Source organism: Gopherus flavomarginatus, chromosome 9 (genome assembly GCF_025201925.1).
Source record: "Gopherus flavomarginatus isolate rGopFla2 chromosome 9, rGopFla2.mat.asm, whole genome shotgun sequence".
NCBI classification, from domain to species: domain Eukaryota; kingdom Metazoa; phylum Chordata; order Testudines; family Testudinidae; genus Gopherus; species Gopherus flavomarginatus.
In genome coordinates, this window is record NC_066625.1 from 4,708,451 (window position 1) to 4,728,011 (window position 19,561).

Sequence of the window (19,561 nt, forward strand, 5' to 3'; positions counted from 1 at the left end):
CCTCGTCCCTAATGCAAATAAGCAGAAATGTGAACAAAGTGGAGACGAGACCAAAACAAACAAACAAACAAACAAAAAATCCCAGGAGACGTGAGTGGAAACGAGCAGGCGAAGCCTCTCCCCCCGTCCTTCGGCTGCTGCCGGGTCGGTGCACTCCATTAAAATGCACCGGGTGGGTCACCCCGCCAATGGTGCAGCGTCCCTGATGCAATCAGCGGGCGTGCAAGGATGTTACATAGGAGGACAGGGAACTGCTTAAGGAGCGAGCCGCCTCTCTGATCGCTTGGTGTGCAGGGGTCGGTGCAATCGGGGCGACTCCGCAAGCGCCGGGGCAGGGGTCGGTGCAATCGGGGGGACTCCGCAAGCGCCGGGGCAGGGGTCGGTGCAATCGGGGGCACCCTGCAAGCGCCGGGGCAGGGGTCGGTGCAATCGGGGGGACTTTGCAAGCGCCGGGGCATGGCGCGGCGCAGACCCGACCGCAGGAGACAGGAGGCCAGCGGTGACTCCAGCCCTGCGGGCGGCCTGCCTTGCACGCCGGAGTCCCGGGCTCGCCCCCCAGCTGGGGAGGGCTGGTCCTGCGAGCGGCGCCGCGATTGGCTGGCGGGGGTCAGGGAGGAAAGGAAAAGGGGCTGAGGCTGGGGCTGGCTCTGATGCAGCCCCGCCGCCCTGGACCATGGTCTGCGGGAGCAGGCGGAGGCTCGGCGGCGTGTTGGCTTTCCTGGGAGCTGCGGCGGGGCTCCGAGCGGGTACGTGGCGGCGCTGGGCGCTCCTTGCAGGCGGCCCGGGAGGCTCTTTGCAGGCACCACCTGCCGGAATGGGCTCCGCTGCGGGGCTCGCCCCCGGGGATACCCTGGCCGTGCCCAGCGCGTTGCATTATTGCCGCTGCAATAGTTCCCCCGCCAGCTGGGGAAGGAAATGAGCGAGCCTGCAAGGGGGCAGAGAGCCGGGGGGGGGGGATGCCTCCCCCCGCTGTGTGTCTGCTCCGGGCCGCAGGAGAGAGCCCTTTTGGGGCTGCACCAGCCCTGCCTAGTTGATCTGGGCCAGGGTGTGTCTGCCTCTGGCTGGGCCGTTGTAATAATTTCAGGGCTGGGCTTGAAATAACCTTGCAGGCGGCTGAACAAGGACAACCAGGAGTCGGGTGGCACCTTAAAGACTATCAGATTTATTTGGGCATAGGCTTTCGTGGGTTAAAACGGAAAGCTTATGATCAAATAAATCTGTTAGTCTTTAAGGTGCCACCGGACCCCTTGTTGTTTTTGTGGATACAGACTAATGGGGCTCCCCCCTGTACTGATCAAGGACAATGTGGGGAAAACCATCCCCTAGTTAAAAATGGACCATCAGGTTAAAAAATCAGAGCCCCAGGCGCTTCCCTTCCTGTTGGGCTCTAACCCTGGTTATGACACCTCGGGAGCTTACAGCTTGAATGTTGTTGTTTCGGCATGTAGGGCTTGAGGGATTTTTTGGGGATAGTTCACTCCATAGATTGGCTGCACTTAGGTGACATTTCCTTTTTTCTTGTTGTCTGTTTCCTTTCTGGCCTTCCTGTGCCTGGATGATTGGGTGGGAAATGCTCCAGTAGAATATTTGGAAAACCCAGCCCTGGCTGCTTTTATTGATAAACTAAAAATATTTTGTGGGTGAGGGGTTGTATTAGTAACTTTTAGAAACAATAACAAACTTAATCAGTGACAGAACTTCTTTGAAACTCTGATTTAAATGTGAATTTATCACCCCGAGTCCCAGTGAAGTAAGCAGCAGAGAATTTTAACATGGGTCCAGTTGTAGGAATGACCCTAAACCATCTGTTCTTGACTACATTTGCTGTCAAACTTGAAAAGTGTACAGTATTTTATAGCAACTCTGTCATTCCTTTGGCTCATTAGGGGCTCCACAGTTTGGCGGAACTTGAATGTTTTTGTATAGTGCTTTGAACATGTAAAGCTTTACATAACTGCTAAGTAGTGTTAGGGTAATTATGTGACTGGCCCTTCTCAGATGTATTTCTGGGAGGTACTATGCACATTGCATTAATCACTTTCCGGTGGTAGCAAGACAAACAAAAGCATAAATCATATTGCAATTCTGAGAACCATGCAAGCAGTATGACCAAAAAGAGAAAGTATCACAACTGATATAAGAAGTGGTTTGTTGTAGTCCATTCTACCTGGAGAAGAAACAGTGAATGCAGAACACAAAACATGCAGGTACCAGATTCAGAATATAAATATAGATTTCCTATCTGATCCCTAATAGTGTAGAAGGAATGGATTCATAACACCTCTAATACAGAAATCTTGCATTAAACTCTGCTTCTTTCCTTCTTTGTGTCCTCAGCATACATCCATATGCTGGATAATGGGAACAGTTTCCTATCTGCAAACATGCCCTTCTTCAAGAGCAGAATCACACTTGCACACTGAAGAGTGGTCCCAGAAGATATGACCAAAGAACTTGATCTCAAACCCACTGAAGTCAATGGAAATCTTTCTATTGATGTCAATGGGCTTTGGATCAGACCCCAAGTATGATAACATATTAAGGAACAGTATGAAAATAAAACCATTAGGCCTTAATATTTTAGGGCCCACTTTATTAAGGCTGATGTAGTGACATTGAAATGAATGCTGTCGTGTGGTACTGGATAGTGAGAGCAGTTATGCAATGTTATGAGGCTAAATGACATCTTAAATAGAACTAGTTCTGATAGCATTTTGATGTGCACAGATAAGAAATTATACACCTGTCGGCCAGATGAGAACAGCTCTGAAAACTAGGTCCGTGATACAGTTGGAAATTTGGAGGGCCTTTCAAAGTATGTGCACACTTTTATTGTTGTGGGGGGAGGGGGTTGTTTGTTTTTCCAACCGCACTTTGGTATTTTAAGGGCAAGTATTTGAATGAAAACCGTCTCTCAAGGATCTGGTCAATAACTTGGGCCCAGATCGTGCAAATATTAGTATGGTTAGCTTTAAGTCAGTGGGACTATTTCCTTGCTTAAAATTTAAGCATGTGCGTAAGTGTTTGCAGGGTCAGAGCCTAATTTAACTATAAAGGGAGTTGGGTGAGATGAGGAAATGGTTTTACCTATTGAAGTACATCAGATTTGTGGCAGGGGAGAAGGACTGGTTTGTTTTTGGTATTTCTCCTGCCAAGGAATGATACTTATTTTATAAAAGGGATTTCCCTGCTCCATAACACCAGTTGGCAGGTATGGATGCTAAAGTGTCTTCTGTGTCAAATACCTTTGACGTGTATGCTCTATTATGCTTCTGAGTTGGATTTGCTTTGCAGTATTGCATTTTAGATTCTTGCCCTCTCTTCCTTTGCTAATCTTACAGCTCTAATTTAATATGACGGAGATGTGGAGGGGAGGACTCTGGGTCAGATAAATAAGCCAAAGAGGACCTACAGCAACAACTGTCTGCCTCATAAGTTTTCCAACAGGTTATTACACTTGCCAGTACTGAGATGGTTGCAGAGATTCTGATGGTTGCAAAGTGAAGCTCTGCAGTAGATTTAACATATAGTCTAAAGTTCTACAGGACTTGTTTTTTATAAGCTATAACAAGACTACAAGGTCTCTCCTCAAACATGGACATTACTGAGCTGTCTGAGAGGCTTGTTCAGAAGCTGCCTTGATTGCAGTTTCTGTTTCCAGCTGTGCCTATGGCACTCCAGGAAAATTATGATTTGCCAAATCTCAGAAAACACTAGGCTGGAGTCCTGAGAGTAAAATGAAACACCAGCCCCTTGTGTCAGCACATTTCAAAGCAACACGGTTGTCTCCTTTGCTGTGCGTCAGTTCTCGCTGGCATTAGGACAGCTGTTTCTGTTCTGGGCAGATGGACGGCTGAATTCCCATATGAGGCTGTTTGCTCGGGAGAGCAGGTTCCGCCCTTGCTAGGGCAGTTCTACCCACTGGCTTCGTCAGAAGCTAGATCAGAGTGAAAGTACATTCATCTGGACATTTGATATAGCCATGGGCAGACTCTACATCGTGAGAGAGGGAGAGAAGGGCATTTCATCTTGGCAAGCACAACATTGCCAATTGCAAACAGACAAAAATCGTGTCAGGCCTCAGAAAACCATGAGACTTTTTTTTTTTTTTTAAAAGCTAAATATTTGGGGGATCTTTTTATTTGGCTTCTGAGTTCTGAGCCTTTAGGGTGCATGTAGGTCATCAGGTTTTTGCCTGCAATGTGGGAGCTAGAATCCTAGTTTAAAAATGCAGGCTGAGATTCTCACACAATCCCCTACCTCCAGGAGCTGGGGCTTTAAGAAAAATGCCAGCTAGTGATAAAATTACAACAGTTGGCAGCTCTGCAAGGGAGAAACTGCCTGAAAAGTCTCTCTGGGTTGGGACAGAAATGGGTTCTGCTGCTTAGCCAAAGAGCTGCTGCTGTCAGCAGGATGAGAGACACTTTGGACTAAATAGGTCAGCAGTTGCCATAAGGAACTTCAATTTGGCTTCAGTTTTTGTCATGCTAACAGAGTGGGGGACTGGTCCTTCTTGAGACTCAGTGACCTACTTAAGGAGGATTGTGTTAATAGAGCTCCAAGCAACATAGTGGATCAGTAGAACTGCTCCGTCGCTGAAGCTGTTTCTTGTTGCTTAAAATCCCTGTTGATGCTTGTAGCTGCTGTTAGTCTCTGCTGAAGTACTGCATTGTCCTGCCTCTTCCCTTTAGAGGCTTCCAAGCCATTGGAGGAAAGAGGATATGGAGTGGGTGGAAGATTCTTGGGGGAAGGAACAAATGAGGGGAGACAAGGTCTTTCATTGAACTCATCTTGTAAGAGCTGGCTGTGAAGTGTCATAGGGAGTCTGTTTCCCTGCACTTCCTGTTGGTGCATTGTGTCTCCAAAGTCCTAATTTCTCCTGCACTTCTAGGGGTGTGTGTGTGTGTGTGAAAGGTTGTGGCTTAAAGGCTTTTCCATGTGCCAAATGCTCATAACACTGATGAAGCTGGATTGTAGCTCTAGGTCTGGCGTGTCTCCACTGTTGCGATGCCTATGTACTGTGCATCCCAAAGCCTGTTTGGAAACCTCTTCCAGAAACTTAGATATTTCTTCTTTCCTATTCTCATCTGTGGTGGGTGAAACTATCCCACAGACAGAAGCCAGCACAAGCCATACTGTGGGGAAGCAGCACTGGGTTTTATTCCTACCTGTGTCACTGAGCTGCTGTGTGACCTCCCCTCTCTGGGCAAGTCATTTCCCCTCTCTGGGCTGCCACCGTGTCAGTTTATAATGTATGTACCTTGGGGCAGGGACTGTCTCTAACTGCGTGTGTCTGTACTGCACCCAGCACAGTGGGGCCCTGGTCTTGCATCTCTCAGTGATTCTGTAATGCTAATGTTGTGCTGGCCCTCTCCATAGAGGTGAATTTCATCCTGAACAACTGGCTTACACTGAGCAGGATTTTACAGGCTACAGTAATCCTCCTGAATGGAGTGTCTTTATTTAATACCTACACATAGGAGCCCTGAAATTGGTGAGTAGGTGACTAGAGGCTCAAGAAAGAGGAGGCCAGGTGGGCTATCATCTCTTGCTCATCCCCGCCATTTAAATGGCTGATCCTTTTGCCCGTTAGCTCTTCTCTTAGATACTGATTCCATGTGGAGTTAAGCCAGCTTCTTTTTTACTTTGGGCTGTTTTTGTGGGAAATGTTCTGGATCTGCTTAAACGCTTCACCCAAAGCGAACAGCAGAACACCTCGTTTTTGTCACACCTGAGTGGCTGTGGCTCACTAACTCAAACCTTTCCTCCAGAGCATATGTTGGCTAATAACTTGTATGCCGACGAGAGACCAGCGTTTTCCTGCATTCTCTCCCCCATTGCCCTACGTTGCTGCTATGGTGCCTACAAGGAATGAGCCAAAGGTGTCTGTCTATGCTCTAAAACAGCATTTCTCAACCTTTCTGATACCAGGGAGTGGCATGCTGCCTTTTTAAGCTGTGCCGGGGAGATCTCCGGGACCGGCACTGGTCTCCAGACTGGCTGTTGAGAAACATGGCTCTAAAACATCTTTATTTTGGCTCCAGTGTGCCGTACACTGGCCTTTGCTGATAACACCATAGTCCTTCTGCTGTGACAGCTGTCTGCCCTTCTCCACCCCCCTCTGCCTGCTCTGTTACCCCTCTGTCAGGTCTCAAATTAGGTTCAATCCTGCAATCACGTAGACCTTGTGTAACTTTGCTTATGCACATAGGCCCCACCCCACGGCGCTTACAGTCAGCAATGAACCTATCTCTCATCTCTGTGGTGATTTTCCAGGTTTTCTCCTGGGTGTTGCTGGGGAAGCAGGGCCATACTGCCGGGTGATAGCGGTTTGACTCCTCGTTGTGGCAGGTGGCATCCTGCCTGGGAGAATTCACCCCTCCTGTACCCTTGATTTTCCTCCTGGATGTGGCAGCCCATATCAGCTCCAGCGGGAGACAGCATTAAGCCACATGCTGCTTTTCTCTGGGGCCCTTCAGAGCCTTGGAGTTCAGGGCCACAGGATCACCTGTACTCTTCCTCCCCACCAGTTTTGCTGCTGCACCAACCTTGTTTTTAAATATTCTCTGCATCTCCAGGTGCAACACGGCCAGGAGCTGGCTTCCTTCACACCAACTCTGATCTGAGAGAGTCTAAGCTAGTCACACAGACCAACATGAAGGTGGAGCTGCTTCCGGCCCTCACGGACAACTACATGTATCTCATCATCGATGAGGAAACCAAAGAGGCAGCGATTGTTGACCCTGTGCAACCCCAGAAGGTAACGCTCCAGAGTGCTTTGCCTGGTGAAAGGGGAGCTGGGTTTGGCTTGCTGCTGCCTAAGCTAACCCTGCATTTAAATGCAGGAAATGATTAACCATGAGCCTTGCTCTGGGTTAGGGGTAAAAAGGCTGGACAATGTCATGATTACTGGTCCATACAGCTGCTGGATAAGGGTAAACAAATTGTGTTTGTTTTGAGACGTGACCGGGAAGGATATTTTTCCCCCTTTATCTGCCCTGGGTGCAGTAGGGAGGCTTTTCTTGGCTTCCTATGTAGTAACAAGTATTTGCCGCAGCTGGGACATTGGACTAATCCAGTCTGGCAAGCCCTACTGACCTGATCTGCAATCAACATCATTCCCAGCAAAGTTAATGGGAGCCTTGCCCAAGTTCTGGGATGCAGGTTCTGGCTCAGTTCCTTACAAACCATAACTGAGGCACAGAAAAGCCCCTACTCATGGTCAAGGCCATGCTTCCACCAGGTTATGTGAATTCTAATGTTTCGATGATGCTCTATTTGTAGGTTGTGGAAGTGGTCAGAAAGCATGGCGTGAAGCTGACTACGGTTCTAACCACCCATCACCATTGGTAACACTCATGTTCTACGATGTCCTAATCTGTTTTCCTTAGGGCAGAATTGTCTCTGGAGGCAGCTGTTCATCCAAAGCACAATTCAAGGGTGGTTCTTCCAGATAATATTGGTCCCCACCTTTTGAGTTCCTGCTCAGAGGAGCCAGGGCGCAGTGGAAATGTACTTGCCATCTCTCAGGCGCCTTTACCAGTCGGTTCCCTGTTAGGCTTAATGGGCCTGATCCAGAGCCACTGAAGTCAATGGCAATCTTCCCACTGGCTTCACTGGGCTTGGAATCCAATCCAGAGACAGGAGGACTGACCTCAACAAAGCAGATTACTGGAGGCAGAGTTTGGTCTTTGGGTACGTGCATACATTTATCACTGCTGGATGCTGCGTGTGCATAACTGAGAGCCGAATCAAGCCCAAGGGAAAGTGGAATGAGGAAACCGGTTTGACAGTTGCCCTGGCTTCATCTCGCTTGGCATCTTGTTCAGATGAGTGTTATGTAAATCTGTCTAATTTAAAGTTTGGTGGGAATGAAAGCTCTAAGGAAGCACTTTTAATACAAGCTTAGCCTATTGAACTGAGCTGGTGACACTACCAGCTTTCTCATAGCAATAAAATAGAATGACTCACACAAGGGCTTCTGTTTAACTGACCTAGCTGTGTACTTGTATAGCACCCATCACAACAGTGTCCAAAGCACAGATCCACTGCAGTATTTAGGCACCTATCTTCCATTGATTTCAGTGGCACTTAAGTGCCTAAATACCTCTAAGGATGTGGGCTTGTGACTCATTAGCCCCTCTTCTTGCTCTGCAGAAAAGACCGTATCCAATTCTAAAATCTCATGCAGAAGACTAGAAAAAGCTGATACATTGTAAATTGAGATCTGTAATCTTCCTCCAGCTCCCCTGAAAACCATCACGTCTTGTCAGTGATGTGGCTTGGCTTTTGTCCCCCCCGCCCTTTTTTTTTTTTCTTGTAATGAGCACATACCCCATTGACTTCAGCGCAGGTGCAGTGGGGAAACCCACAGCAGAAATTGACCCGTCTTCCTCTTAAAACATAGTTGAACAATGAAGTCAAGCAATAGCTTTGATGGGGCATAGCCTCAGGGAGGAGCTGGTGACCATGAATCTTCTGAAACTGTGTGTGTGGAGGGGAAGTTCAGGGAAACAGAAAAAAGTAGCTGCTTATACTACAAAAGGTGGCAAAATTCAATGCCCGGTGACTAGCCAGACTTTGCAGTGTAGACAGAGGAGGACCAGAGTTGTAAGAAATGCATCTTGTGGCCTCCCAAAATGTGACCTTTTGATCTTCTAGGGACCATGCCGGGGGTAACGAGAAGCTTGTGAAGATGGAGTCTGGGTTAAGAGTGTATGGGGGAGACAACCGAGTGGGAGCCTTGACACAGAAAGTGTCTCACTCTACATCATTTCAGGTAAAAAAAATAACAAATCTGGAATGTGCCTTTCACTTGAGAAGCCTGTCTAGAGCTGGACAGGTGGCATAGGTCTCTACATAGACAGCCACTAGAGGGTTCATCGGTCATAACCTGTTCAGTTCCCTGCTCTGCCAGAGAGTCCCTGTGTGACCTTGGACAAGTCCCTGCCTTTGTTCTCCAGCTGTACAGTGGGGATAATACCACTGTCCTGCCTCACACGGGTGTTAGGGGCATAGCCTCAGGGAGGAGCTGGTGACCATGAATCAGTGACCATAAATGCAGTTAAAGATTGTGAGGTGCTTAGACACTATGGTGATGGAGGCCAGGTAAGTATCTAAGATCAAGGTTTAAAAATGAGCTGCTGCAGGTCAGCAGACACAGAGTGAAGACTCTCTCCTCTTTGCTCTGGCTGGACTGCAGTACTGGGCCCGAGGAAGTGAGTGCTCTCCCTAAGCTATACAAACGAAGCTTCTGTTTAACTGCAGTGGAGGTATCTGCCAGCTATGTTTGGAGCCTGTGCAGTAAAACATGCTGCAGTGTTGCTGATGCACAGGAATTCTGCTTGTCCCAGAAATATACATGTAGGGATGTATAAAAAGGAAGCACAAGGAGACACTGGCAAGTGTGTGTGTGGTGGGGGGAGGGGGGAAGTGGCACTAAATTTTAACTCATGTCTGTAATAAATGGCTCCGTAGCCTGGTGAGCAGGCTATTTTACTATGTCTCTCTGGGTATAGCCCACTTCCCTTTAACACAGCATCTGGAAGTAGCTGTTTACACTTGATTAACTTGTTTGGGTTTTGTATGTTTCTGAATCTGTTTACTCTTGGCTTGGCCTCATTCATGCCAAGGGCTGAGTCACCCTGCATGTAAATGAGTGACTCAGTACCTGCTTTTAAAAGCAGCAAAGTGTCTTGTGGCACCTTATAGACTAACAGATGTTTTGGAGCATGAGCTTTCATGGGTGAATACGCACTTTGTTGGATGCATGACTCAGTACCTGCTTTTAAGTAATACACTCAGTTCTCTGGTAAGCTCCCCTCTCCTTACAGTGCTGAACTCCTGTGGCAACCTGATGTGAGATTTTACTCTGCAGCTCTGAGAACTTGCCTGCAGAATTACTGTGCCATCCTGAATCATACAACTAGAAAAGCATTGAGTTAATCTCCCTTGCCACCAGTTCACGGTGGCCTAACTTCAATCTTTGGCTTTCTCCTCAGGTGGGATCTCTTCATGTGAAATGCCTCTATACGCCATGTCACACTTCTGGACACATCTGTTATTATGTGACTAAACCAAATAGTTCTGAGTCTCCTGCCGTCTTTACAGGTGAGGAGTTGGGTGGTTTTTTTGCCTCTGATCTGTGTTGCTGAGAAATTCAGGGCTTTCCTCCGCTTATGTTCTCCTGATTATCCACGTTTAGGTCTTTCCTTGTTACAGTCACAGCTCACTTCTTAGCATATGTGCAATGTGCCTCAGGTGGCACATGGCCAGGATTAATCATCGAATTTGGTCCACTGGTTGGATCACGAGCTTGCCCGGGCCGGGTGCTGATGAGGAGTACAACATGAACACTGATCCATGTGCCCTCCCCCTGCCCCCAGCTCACTAAATGGGAATCTCCCTAAACTTGTCCTGCTAGCGAGGCTTGGGCCAAATTAGCGATTGCTAATAAAATTCCATGTTTGCTTTCCTGTGTTTTCTTACCACTTTGTTAGTTGTGTAGTTAACTGGGGGAGGCTAGGTGGATGAGTATGCTACTGGGTAATGCTTTAACTCGTTGTCTCTGGAAGCCTGGGGGTGATCCTCCCTTGAGTGAAGTAGCTCTGATGCTATGAACTTGAACACATGTACTTGCTCCTTAATAGGCTGTCAGCAACATACCCAAACAACCAAGAGTTAGGCACCATCACGTATCTCTTTACAGACCAATGCCCACTGGATCTCTAGCGTGGCCTTCTAGCCACATCTCTTGGTTACAGTGCTAAAACTGGGTGTGGGAAGCTTGCCTGTAATGGCTATGACCAGCCACAGTACCAATTTTTTTTTTTTTTTCTGGGATTGTCTGCTCCAGTGTGTGGTCTGGTCGTGACACTGTCCTGTCCTCTCTCCCAGGTGACACGCTGTTCGTGGCTGGCTGTGGGAAATTCTTCGAGGGAACCCCAGAGGAAATGTACAAAGCACTGATAGAGATTTTAGGCCGCCTGGACCCTGAAACGGTATCGATCCTGCATCTCATGTTAGCACAGTAACCAAGCTGAACCTATTACAGACTTAAGAAGAAAACTACCTTCTGAATACCATGTTGTTCAAAATGGGGGACGCGATCCTTCAGAATGAACGAGGGCTATAGCCAGGGACTGTCTGGCATGTAGAACAGCCCGGGGTCCATGGAGAAGGGAGCACAAGTCCACTGATCCCTCTTCTGCTCATAAAGAGGGAGTGCAGGCTAGAGCAGAGGACTTGGGAGCCAGACTCCTGTGTTCTCTTCCCAGCTCTGCCATGTGACATCAGGCAGGCAGGTCTCTTCCCCATTTGCCCTGTGCTGCTGTAAGGTGGCTATAATATATATCCATGTCCTAGAGGATTATGAGCCCTTGCCATTAACTCCACTGGAGCCAGGTTTGCAGCCTTAACTTCTGTAATGGTGCTTTGAGATCCTGGGATGTTAAGTGGTGTGAGTGTAATGTTGGGTTTTTCCCCTTCCCTCTCCCCCTTCTCTTAGAGAGTTTACTGTGGTCACGAATACACTATCAACAACCTAAAATTTGCCCGTCACGTTGAACCCAATAACACTGCCATCCAACAAAAACTAGCCTGGGCTAAGGTAAGTGGAATCTTGGCATTAGGCTTAGTGGTTTATTACAATTATTTTTATAGTGGGGTAGCAGCCCAAAGCCTCTTTTGGGATCGGAGAGAGGCATTATACAAACACAAGTAGATCTGGCCGCTGCCTCAGTGCTTAGTCAAGTGTGGGACAAGATGCAACCAGTGAGTGTAACAAATAAGAGGGAGAAGGAGGGCAACAGCACCAGTGTGATGTGACAGAGGTGACCTGTATTTCTCCATCAAAGTCGTGCAGGGTTTGTGGGTGAAGCCGTGGTGCTAGGAGGAGAGTGAGTGTGGGAGGGACAAGAATGCTGAGACAAGTGGAGGGCAGGGGTGGGGTGAGGGTAATGACAGGGATCAGGAGGCTGAGGCAGGTAATGTTCTGGGTTTGGTTAAACCCAGCAGCGCGAAGGGGTTTGGGGCTAGCAGTGGTAGCGAGGCAGATGGGCGGAGTTCGCACACTGTCTTTATCCCAAAGAGGCTATAGCTGTAGGCTTGCTGGTGGGAGCAGGGGGAGAGCAATGCCAAAGGGTGGTTCCAGACAGCTGCAGACCCTCTGAGCCAGCACTGGCCCCTATGTCTGGCTTCCCTCTGTCCTTCCCAGTCCCAGTCCTGCTTCTAGAGGGGTTATGAATGGGGCTGCTCAGCATCTGACTGTGTCCTCGATCTTTTTGAATGTTGTACATATGTGTCCATTTGGGGGAGGATTATGCCATTTTTCCTCTGGTGAGAACAATCTGGCCTGTAGATAGCCTGTATCATTGCGGCATTCAGAGCAGCTAGATGCAATACAAACACAGTCTTAGCTTTTCTGAATGATACTGCACATGATTGCTTTTAACATCTGTACCCATCATAAAAATAGAAATCCTTCCCTTTTTTACAGGCAAAATATGACAGTGGTGAACCAACTATCCCGTCTACTATTGCAGAAGAGTTTACTTACAACCCCTTCATGCGAGTGAGGTATCTGTGTATGAATGGCTGATCCACATATTATCCTGGGTTATAAGGAAATGGGGGGGCCATGACCTCTAAAGAAAGCAACAATCGAAGCGTGTTAGTCTGCCTTTCATCAGCAAATTTCAGTTTAGATAGAGACAGGTGTCACTTAAAACAATTTTGGGGCACAAGAGAGCTTGTGATTCTGTGACATTACTTCTCACATGCTTAGCTATTTATCATGGGAGAGATTTATGCCAACAGATTAAGGTGTAATGATTGGCTAAGTATAAGAATGCTATAAAATTTGACTCTAGTGAAGATCCGTTTCTTTGCTGAGTGATATGTTCCTCATTCATGCTGTATATTTTAAAGTGCAAATCTGGAAATGTAAGCACCTCCTCTCAGCATGTTGATTTTATCACTTGCAATCTGTTCTGGCTGATGTCTGCAGCTTTAACAGTTCTTAAAATAGCTGTGAATGCGATGACAGGGCTCGGTTCTGGATTATGCTGATCAGCCCAAAGAAACAATGACATGCCCTCCCATCTTCATGGGTCGATAAGTATCTTGTGAGCAGACACTTTGCAAAAAATACTGCCTAGAAGTTTGTGTGATTGCAACTCAAATGTGAAACCAGGTCTGAGTCATACACAGTCTTATTGCAGTGAAATAAAATTTGGCTTTTCTATTTTACTTCTGCTAGAGAGAAGACAGTCCAGCAGCATGCTGGGGAAACCGATCCAATTCGAACAATGGGAGCCATCAGAAAAGAGAAGGATAACTTCAGGGTACCAAAAGACTGAGTACTTTGCCTGAAACACTTGCCTGTCAGTTTTATCATGTTTTAGGAACTAGAAGTTTCATTGTTCTGTTGTGGTGGAGACACATTCACAGTTAGGTTTTTTTTAAACTGTCTTAAGGGGGGGTGGGGAAAAAAGCACTTTGCTCTTGTTGAGATGTTCTATGGCATATTTATAAGATGTTAAAGAATATTTATTCCTGGCTTTCAAACTGTCAGATGCAGTGAGGTTTTGCATGAATCCTTACACAGGTTCAGTATGTGGTGGTGGGAGGGGAAGGCACATTTGAGGGCTCAGCCCTTACCGGGGGAAGACTCAGTTAGCTTTATAGGAGATCTGCCTGCATATGGACTGCAGGATTGGGTCAGGAGACTTCTACCATTAAAGCAAAACTGTGGAATGCACGTAACCAAATGTCTGTCTAAAGAAGAATCCTTTTGCAACTTATGAAATTAACCTTTCTGATTCTGTCACTTTAAGATCTGTTACATTCATTCGTCATAGTGCAGTACTCAATTTGGCACCAACAATTAAGGGTCTAAATAATTAAATATGCTGCCAAACTTGCTTGGTATATGGATGCATCTGGCTGTAGAAATAAGACTGTCCAAGCTTGCATTAGAGACTAGTTCCCCCCGACCACCCACCCACCCCTTTTCTTCTGCATCTTAGAGATGAATAATTTCTAGACAGCATGTTTTTCAGACTGTCCCTTCAAGTATGAACAGCTGAGTATTAACGGCTTAAAAAGCAGCTTGCATGTACCCACAAACTCCCCTCCAAAGTATACTATGAATCGTGCCTGTAACAACACTGAGCCTGAGGTAGGGACTCGGCTGATAGACCAGTATGATCCTAAAGAGAACTAACTTGGTCTAGTGCGTAAATGCATGTTCTACAAGTTTGAGTAGATATTACGTTAGACCATAGATCTAACCTCTCCTACCATTGTACCATCAGGATAGCTTCTTTATGTTGTAAATGCTACTTTCACCTAACAGGATTAGCCTAACTGACCCCTCCAGCCAAAAGATTCAAGAGTCCTGGTTACTGTTGTGCCCAAGATCACCAAGGTACCAGCTATTTTGGAACAGTGGCTACCCTTCAGGGCCTGCTTCAAAAGGAGCAGAAACGAGAGTTGCCTGATTTAACTCCTTAGCTCCTGCAACCTCCTAGTCTTCCAGTAGTAAAGAAATCAAAGCTTGCCCTGGTAGCTCAGCTGCACTGAAGTCTGGTTTCTAGGCAGATCCAGGATGTCTTCCAACACAACTTAACTTTCCTTTCCTTGCCCTGGTTTGAACGGCAGGCACATCTAGATGATCGGAGTGGGCAGCCAGCCTGAAACAGACACAATGGGAACTCCCAGACCGCTGTGCTCATTTAAACATGCTGTTAATCCTAGTGAACAGAGCATAATTTTATGAAAGTGGCTCGACAGCATGTAAACCCTGCCTCCCTGGAGAGACCTTGCATGGCACAGAGGGGTGAATTAAGCCTGATTTTTTTTTTTTCCCACCCCTTCTCTGGGTCTTTGTTTTCATGCTGCTTGTGGTTTGATAGTCTGGACAAAAAGGACCACTTGGTCTCTTTCAGAGCAAAGAATGGTCTTCCAGATCTCTCCGTAACTGCTGGGGTGGGGAGAGAATATGCAGAATTTTGCCATGTCACAGAACTGCTGCCCAGAGTTTTCAGTGTCCATGTTGGAAGACAGGCTTCAGGTGAGCTGATGGGTGGGGGGGGGGGCTAGCCATGGTGTCAGTGCTCCCTTGCCACCTGTGCCATGAATCAGTGTTCGTTTCAGCCCCCTTATTAAAAAGGCTTTTTCTAAATACATGGCCAAAAGCAGCCTATTAACACAGGCTGCCTGTACTGTCCTCTTCGGAGCAACTTCCATAGCTGCATCTCTGAGCCAGAGCTGGTGTCACTAGAGTCTTCAGAGAACTGTGCTTTAAGGAGGATAGTTTTCAAAAGTAACTTCCCTCCCACCCCAAGTGGCTAGAGCAGAGGAGTCCTGGCTCCCCTTGCCGGAGTCTGTTTCTGACCTTTGACAGGCCCCTGACCACCTCTGTCCCTCAGTTTCTGCATGGTTAAACAATGCATGGATGTCCTGCCTTCCAGGGGGCTAGGAATATTGTGTATAGGTTTGTAAAGTGCTCAGAGTCTAGGTTTCATCCCGGGATACCACTGTAAACCTCTTTCACTCTCCTCTTCCCACCCCCCTTTTTAAAGAGCCGTAAGCCATGTAAGAGTGCCCACATTTGGATATGTGATCACTGGGAGGGTGAATACTATTCAGTGTGTGGCTACTGTAGTTCTATTTTAACTCTGCAGTGGTTGCTGCTCAAATGCAGCAAAGATACATGTTGCTATTAATACTTTCCCTTCTAACACCTGTCACTGTTACAATGCAAGTTCTGTGTCCTTAGGCTTACGTTTGATGTCCACAGATGCATGTACCTTAGGAGCAGGGCCTCAGGGGAGGGAAGCTTGCAGAGACAGTTTCTGTAGGAGTTGACTGTGTGGTGTTTTCATCTTGCCGGTGAGAACATGATATGAGCACAAAGTGGTAGAATACACACTTGAAAAATTCTGACACTCATCTCTTAATAAACTGGGCTCCTAATTACATTCTCCTCCTGTCTCTCTTCAGATTGCACAGTTAACAACTAAATGTGTGTTTTTCAATAAATGCTTCACAGCTGAAACAGTAATGCTGAGTCATTTCAAGCCTCTGAATCTAGTTCCTCCTCTTCTGTTTATGAGCTGATAAGTAATGTGGGCATGGTGGACTTTGTCTCCTCTTGAATTTGAGTTAATTTTTTGCTTGCCATCCAGTGCAGTCACATGATGAAAGTATTTTAAAGTGACGTGACTTAAATTTAGGGATGAGTGACTTTTACACACTCTAAAAAGTGACATATAAATGTCTAATTACTGCAGTTTCTGAAACAAAGATTTCCCAACTGTCTCTGAAACCTGTACATTTTCAATTAACAAAGAAAAACAGTTTGAGCTTTATTACTGCAAAGTGGAGAGAAGAGTAAACCGAGCATCACTAGGGGCAGTAATCTAAAGGGAAAGAATGAAAATGTAAATATTTTATGTATTACTAAGGGTTGTTCCTTTAAAATGGAAATCAAAAGACAGCCCTGAAACACACTATGCCCTTTGAGCCTTTGGTCTTGGCATTTCTGTTAGAAGAAGAGTCTCTCTTTAACATGGAGGAAGGAGAGAACACACAATTACAGTTTGGGGGGATGGAGAGAAGCTGGAAGTTCTGCATCATCTGCTACCAAGCAAGACCCAAACCACCTTATTCAATATAGTTGGGAAAGTTAGCAACACTAAACAGATGTGAAGCAAAAGACAGACCACAATCAAACTATAGTTCATGGTTTGTGGGGGCTGCCTCATGATTTTTGAACACTTAGGGTTGGCAACAGAGCAGATGCACTTAGTCAAATGTTCTTTCTGGTCTGCCCTGGCTCTCCACTTACAAATTAAACTACATAACAGCAAACTGCTCCCTGCAGAGCTGTTATCTACAGCATCCTGAAGAGGGGGAATGGAGGCATAGAGGCTTAAACTCAGCCCTGGGGGAAATTGTCCAATCTCCACTGCATCCAAAGGAGATTCTACCTGCTTATGAGGGCTGCACTGGGTCCGGAACAGTTGGTGACTTGTCTTCAATCACACAGTAAATCATTAGCATAAATGAGATTAGAATTTGGGAGTGCTGGCATCTAACCCCTCCCTCACACAATATGGCTTATCCTTTGTTTGCTATTTCCCAGCAGTGAGGTTAATACACAATCAGGACATCAAAAAGTCCAAGAATTCTGTACCAGCTATAATAAACAGGAAGACACAGAGATGTATGAATTTAAAATTCATAATCAGCCCTCAGTTTAATTATAGTAGCAAAGGAAGCAATTTTTAAAAATCTAATTAAAAGAAACAACCACTCATCCACTTTAAAGTACCATGATTGTTACAAGACAGCTGCTTTGCTGGACCTCAGGCAGGGCCAGATTATAACATTCTGAGGCCCTAAACTGTGTCATGTGTAAGAGGCCCCATAACATTAAAAAAAAGAATTTATTATTTTCACAGGAAGGACATTGAATTTATAAACACAAAAGCTTTATATTTGCATATATACAAAGGCAAAGTTGTAAAAATGGAATGATCATTTTCAGCAGCCCTCTCTAATGTTGACATCACAACAGAAATTTTAGACAAATTCTTTGAACTAATTGTGGACATAAGTAAAGAAGAAGTAAACAATACAGTAAATAATACAATTTACTAGAAGAGTTCTCAGAAAATTTTTCTTCTATGATGGGGCATCTAAATTGTGGCATTCCTGGTCCGAATACGCAATGAGACTCTTAGAGGATATAGGATGTGGATAACCCACAAGCTTAAAGCTCAACTATTAGTTATATTGATATGAATTACACCCAGGTAATAAGCAAACCATCGAAAATTGTATATGGGTTGTATTTTTCCAATAAATTGATTTGTTTTGTTTTTATGAAGGGTTATGCTGAATTACCTAATATTGGTACTAAAATTAGTAGCAGAAAGTTTTTATTGAAACCAGTAAAAAAAAATTATAGATTTATATATATCTGTACCACAACAAATTATATGCCAAAAGCCTGTGTTGTTTTACCAGGATACTTGTTGGTCTCTAAGGTGCCAGAAGGACTCCTCGTTTGTTTTTACTGATACCAACTAACCCAGCTACCACTGAAACCAGGATATTTCTGTGAAAATTAGTGCTATTTTGTCTCTGTTCTCACAGGAAAACAAGAGGATATATCATTTTGTTTACACCATGAATAAGGAAAATTATCCTTTTAATATGAATAAATATTTGATTAATTTTGTTAGGGTAATACAAAGTTTATCCAGGCTATATATAAAATATATTTACAAACATTCATTCCAATTTAATTTTTGCTACGAAACAATGAATTGTTGGGATTTTTCTTTTGCCATACTATAAAAATACAATGTATTATGCATATGATGTGTGATTTATAAGTCTATATAAGAATTTTTACATAGCATACTACCTATAATAAAATATTATCTTGCATGCTCCAAACCTGCCGAGCAGAAAATCCCAGTCTTTTTTCTAGGTAGACATCTCTCTTCACATTCACTTCTCTATCCTCTGTCTCCGCAAGGACCACTAATCAATCTTGAGTAAACACCTCGGACACACACAGGGACAACAAGCTAGATGTGTGAAAGAGAAAGAAAGAATTTACCAGAAAAAAGACTGGTAATTTCCAGACAGGCATTGAGAAAGTGGCTTTCTCCTGAGGCAAATATAATGAGTATTATAGGCTTTAATAGCCTATAAATCATATATGCAGATAGTTTGAAATAACTTGCTCACCAAGTACTCAGAATGTGTTGATATATATATATATATATATATATATCTCTTCCTTCACTTCTCTCAAAATCCTCTGTGTATCCTTTGGTCAGCATTCTTTGATATTTACTGTGAAGATTCCTAAAACTGACGGAGGGAAGCCAACACAAATTTATCCTCCTCAAGATCCACTCGACCCAAGTCCATAAGACGATCATCTGCAAACTCAGCCATGTGAAGCATGGCTAGCACATGAAGCATGCACACTAAAATACACAGTTGTATGTATGTACAGATCAAAAGAAGAAAGAACATGCTAACATGAGTATGAACTTGGCAGGATTGCTTCACGACACTGCCAACTCCAATCTCACATTTTTCCAGATTTTATCAGCAGTGAGATTATTTATTTTCATAAATTATGAAGGCACAGTCAGAATTTTACCAGTAGCAACTGGCCAATAAAATGCTGCCTTAGGAGACTGATAGCAGACTTACTCATAGAAATACTAATTTTACAAGTGCTTTTATCTTTTTTTTTCCCCTCAGACCTGGCCTCTCGCATGTCAATAATGTCTATATTTTTGTCATATTTGAACGAAAATGTATTTAGAGTGAATCTTCTTTTTCCCATATCTACTTTATTTATCAACTGATTTTGATAAAATCTGAAATGGAGTCAGTTTTTTTCTTTTTTAGAGGCCCCTCGTATTGCAAGGCTCTTAACTGTAGCTTAGTTATTTTATACCTTAATCCCGCCCTGGCCTCAGGAGATCTGAGTTCTAGGCTTGGCCCTGTCCCAGCCTTTTTGTTT

The 19,561-nt window shown here is 45.1% G+C and overlaps 1 protein-coding gene across 3 annotated transcripts; it reads left to right on the forward strand.

The window, feature by feature from the left end:
* Window position 1: 1 nt before the first annotated feature.
* HAGH (hydroxyacylglutathione hydrolase) lies at window positions 2-18,235 on the forward strand. Of its 3 annotated transcripts, none has more exons than XM_050967299.1 (9): window positions 2-90; window positions 6,579-6,760; window positions 7,285-7,349; window positions 8,662-8,779; window positions 10,002-10,110; window positions 10,897-11,000; window positions 11,507-11,608; window positions 12,497-12,576; window positions 13,259-18,235. In XM_050967299.1, exons 1-9 carry the CDS (start codon window positions 12-14, stop codon window positions 13,356-13,358), a joined length of 939 nt encoding a protein of 312 aa, XP_050823256.1. In that variant the 5' UTR covers window positions 2-11; the 3' UTR covers window positions 13,359-18,235. The 3 variants fall into 3 exon arrangements, with proteins under 3 accessions (XP_050823256.1, XP_050823259.1, XP_050823257.1); XM_050967302.1 differs by lacking the exon at window positions 2-90 and adding an exon at window positions 212-286; XM_050967300.1 differs by lacking the exon at window positions 2-90 and adding an exon at window positions 618-746.
* The last annotated feature ends 1,326 nt before the right edge of the window (window positions 18,236-19,561 follow it).

What these genes read in the sequence shown, in the direction of transcription:
- HAGH (XM_050967299.1), top strand. Translation starts at nt 12, where the DNA reads ATGCAAATAAGCAGAAATGTGAACAAAGTGGAGACGAGACCAAAACAA. An exon ending in AACAAAAAATCCCAGGAGAC is followed by an intron (nt 91 to 6,578) that starts GTGAGTGGAAAC and finishes CTGCATCTCCAG; the next exon opens with GTGCAACACGGCCAGGAGCT. An exon ending in GCCGCCTGGACCCTGAAACG is followed by an intron (nt 11,001 to 11,506) that starts GTATCGATCCTG and finishes CCCTTCTCTTAG; the next exon opens with AGAGTTTACTGTGGTCACGA.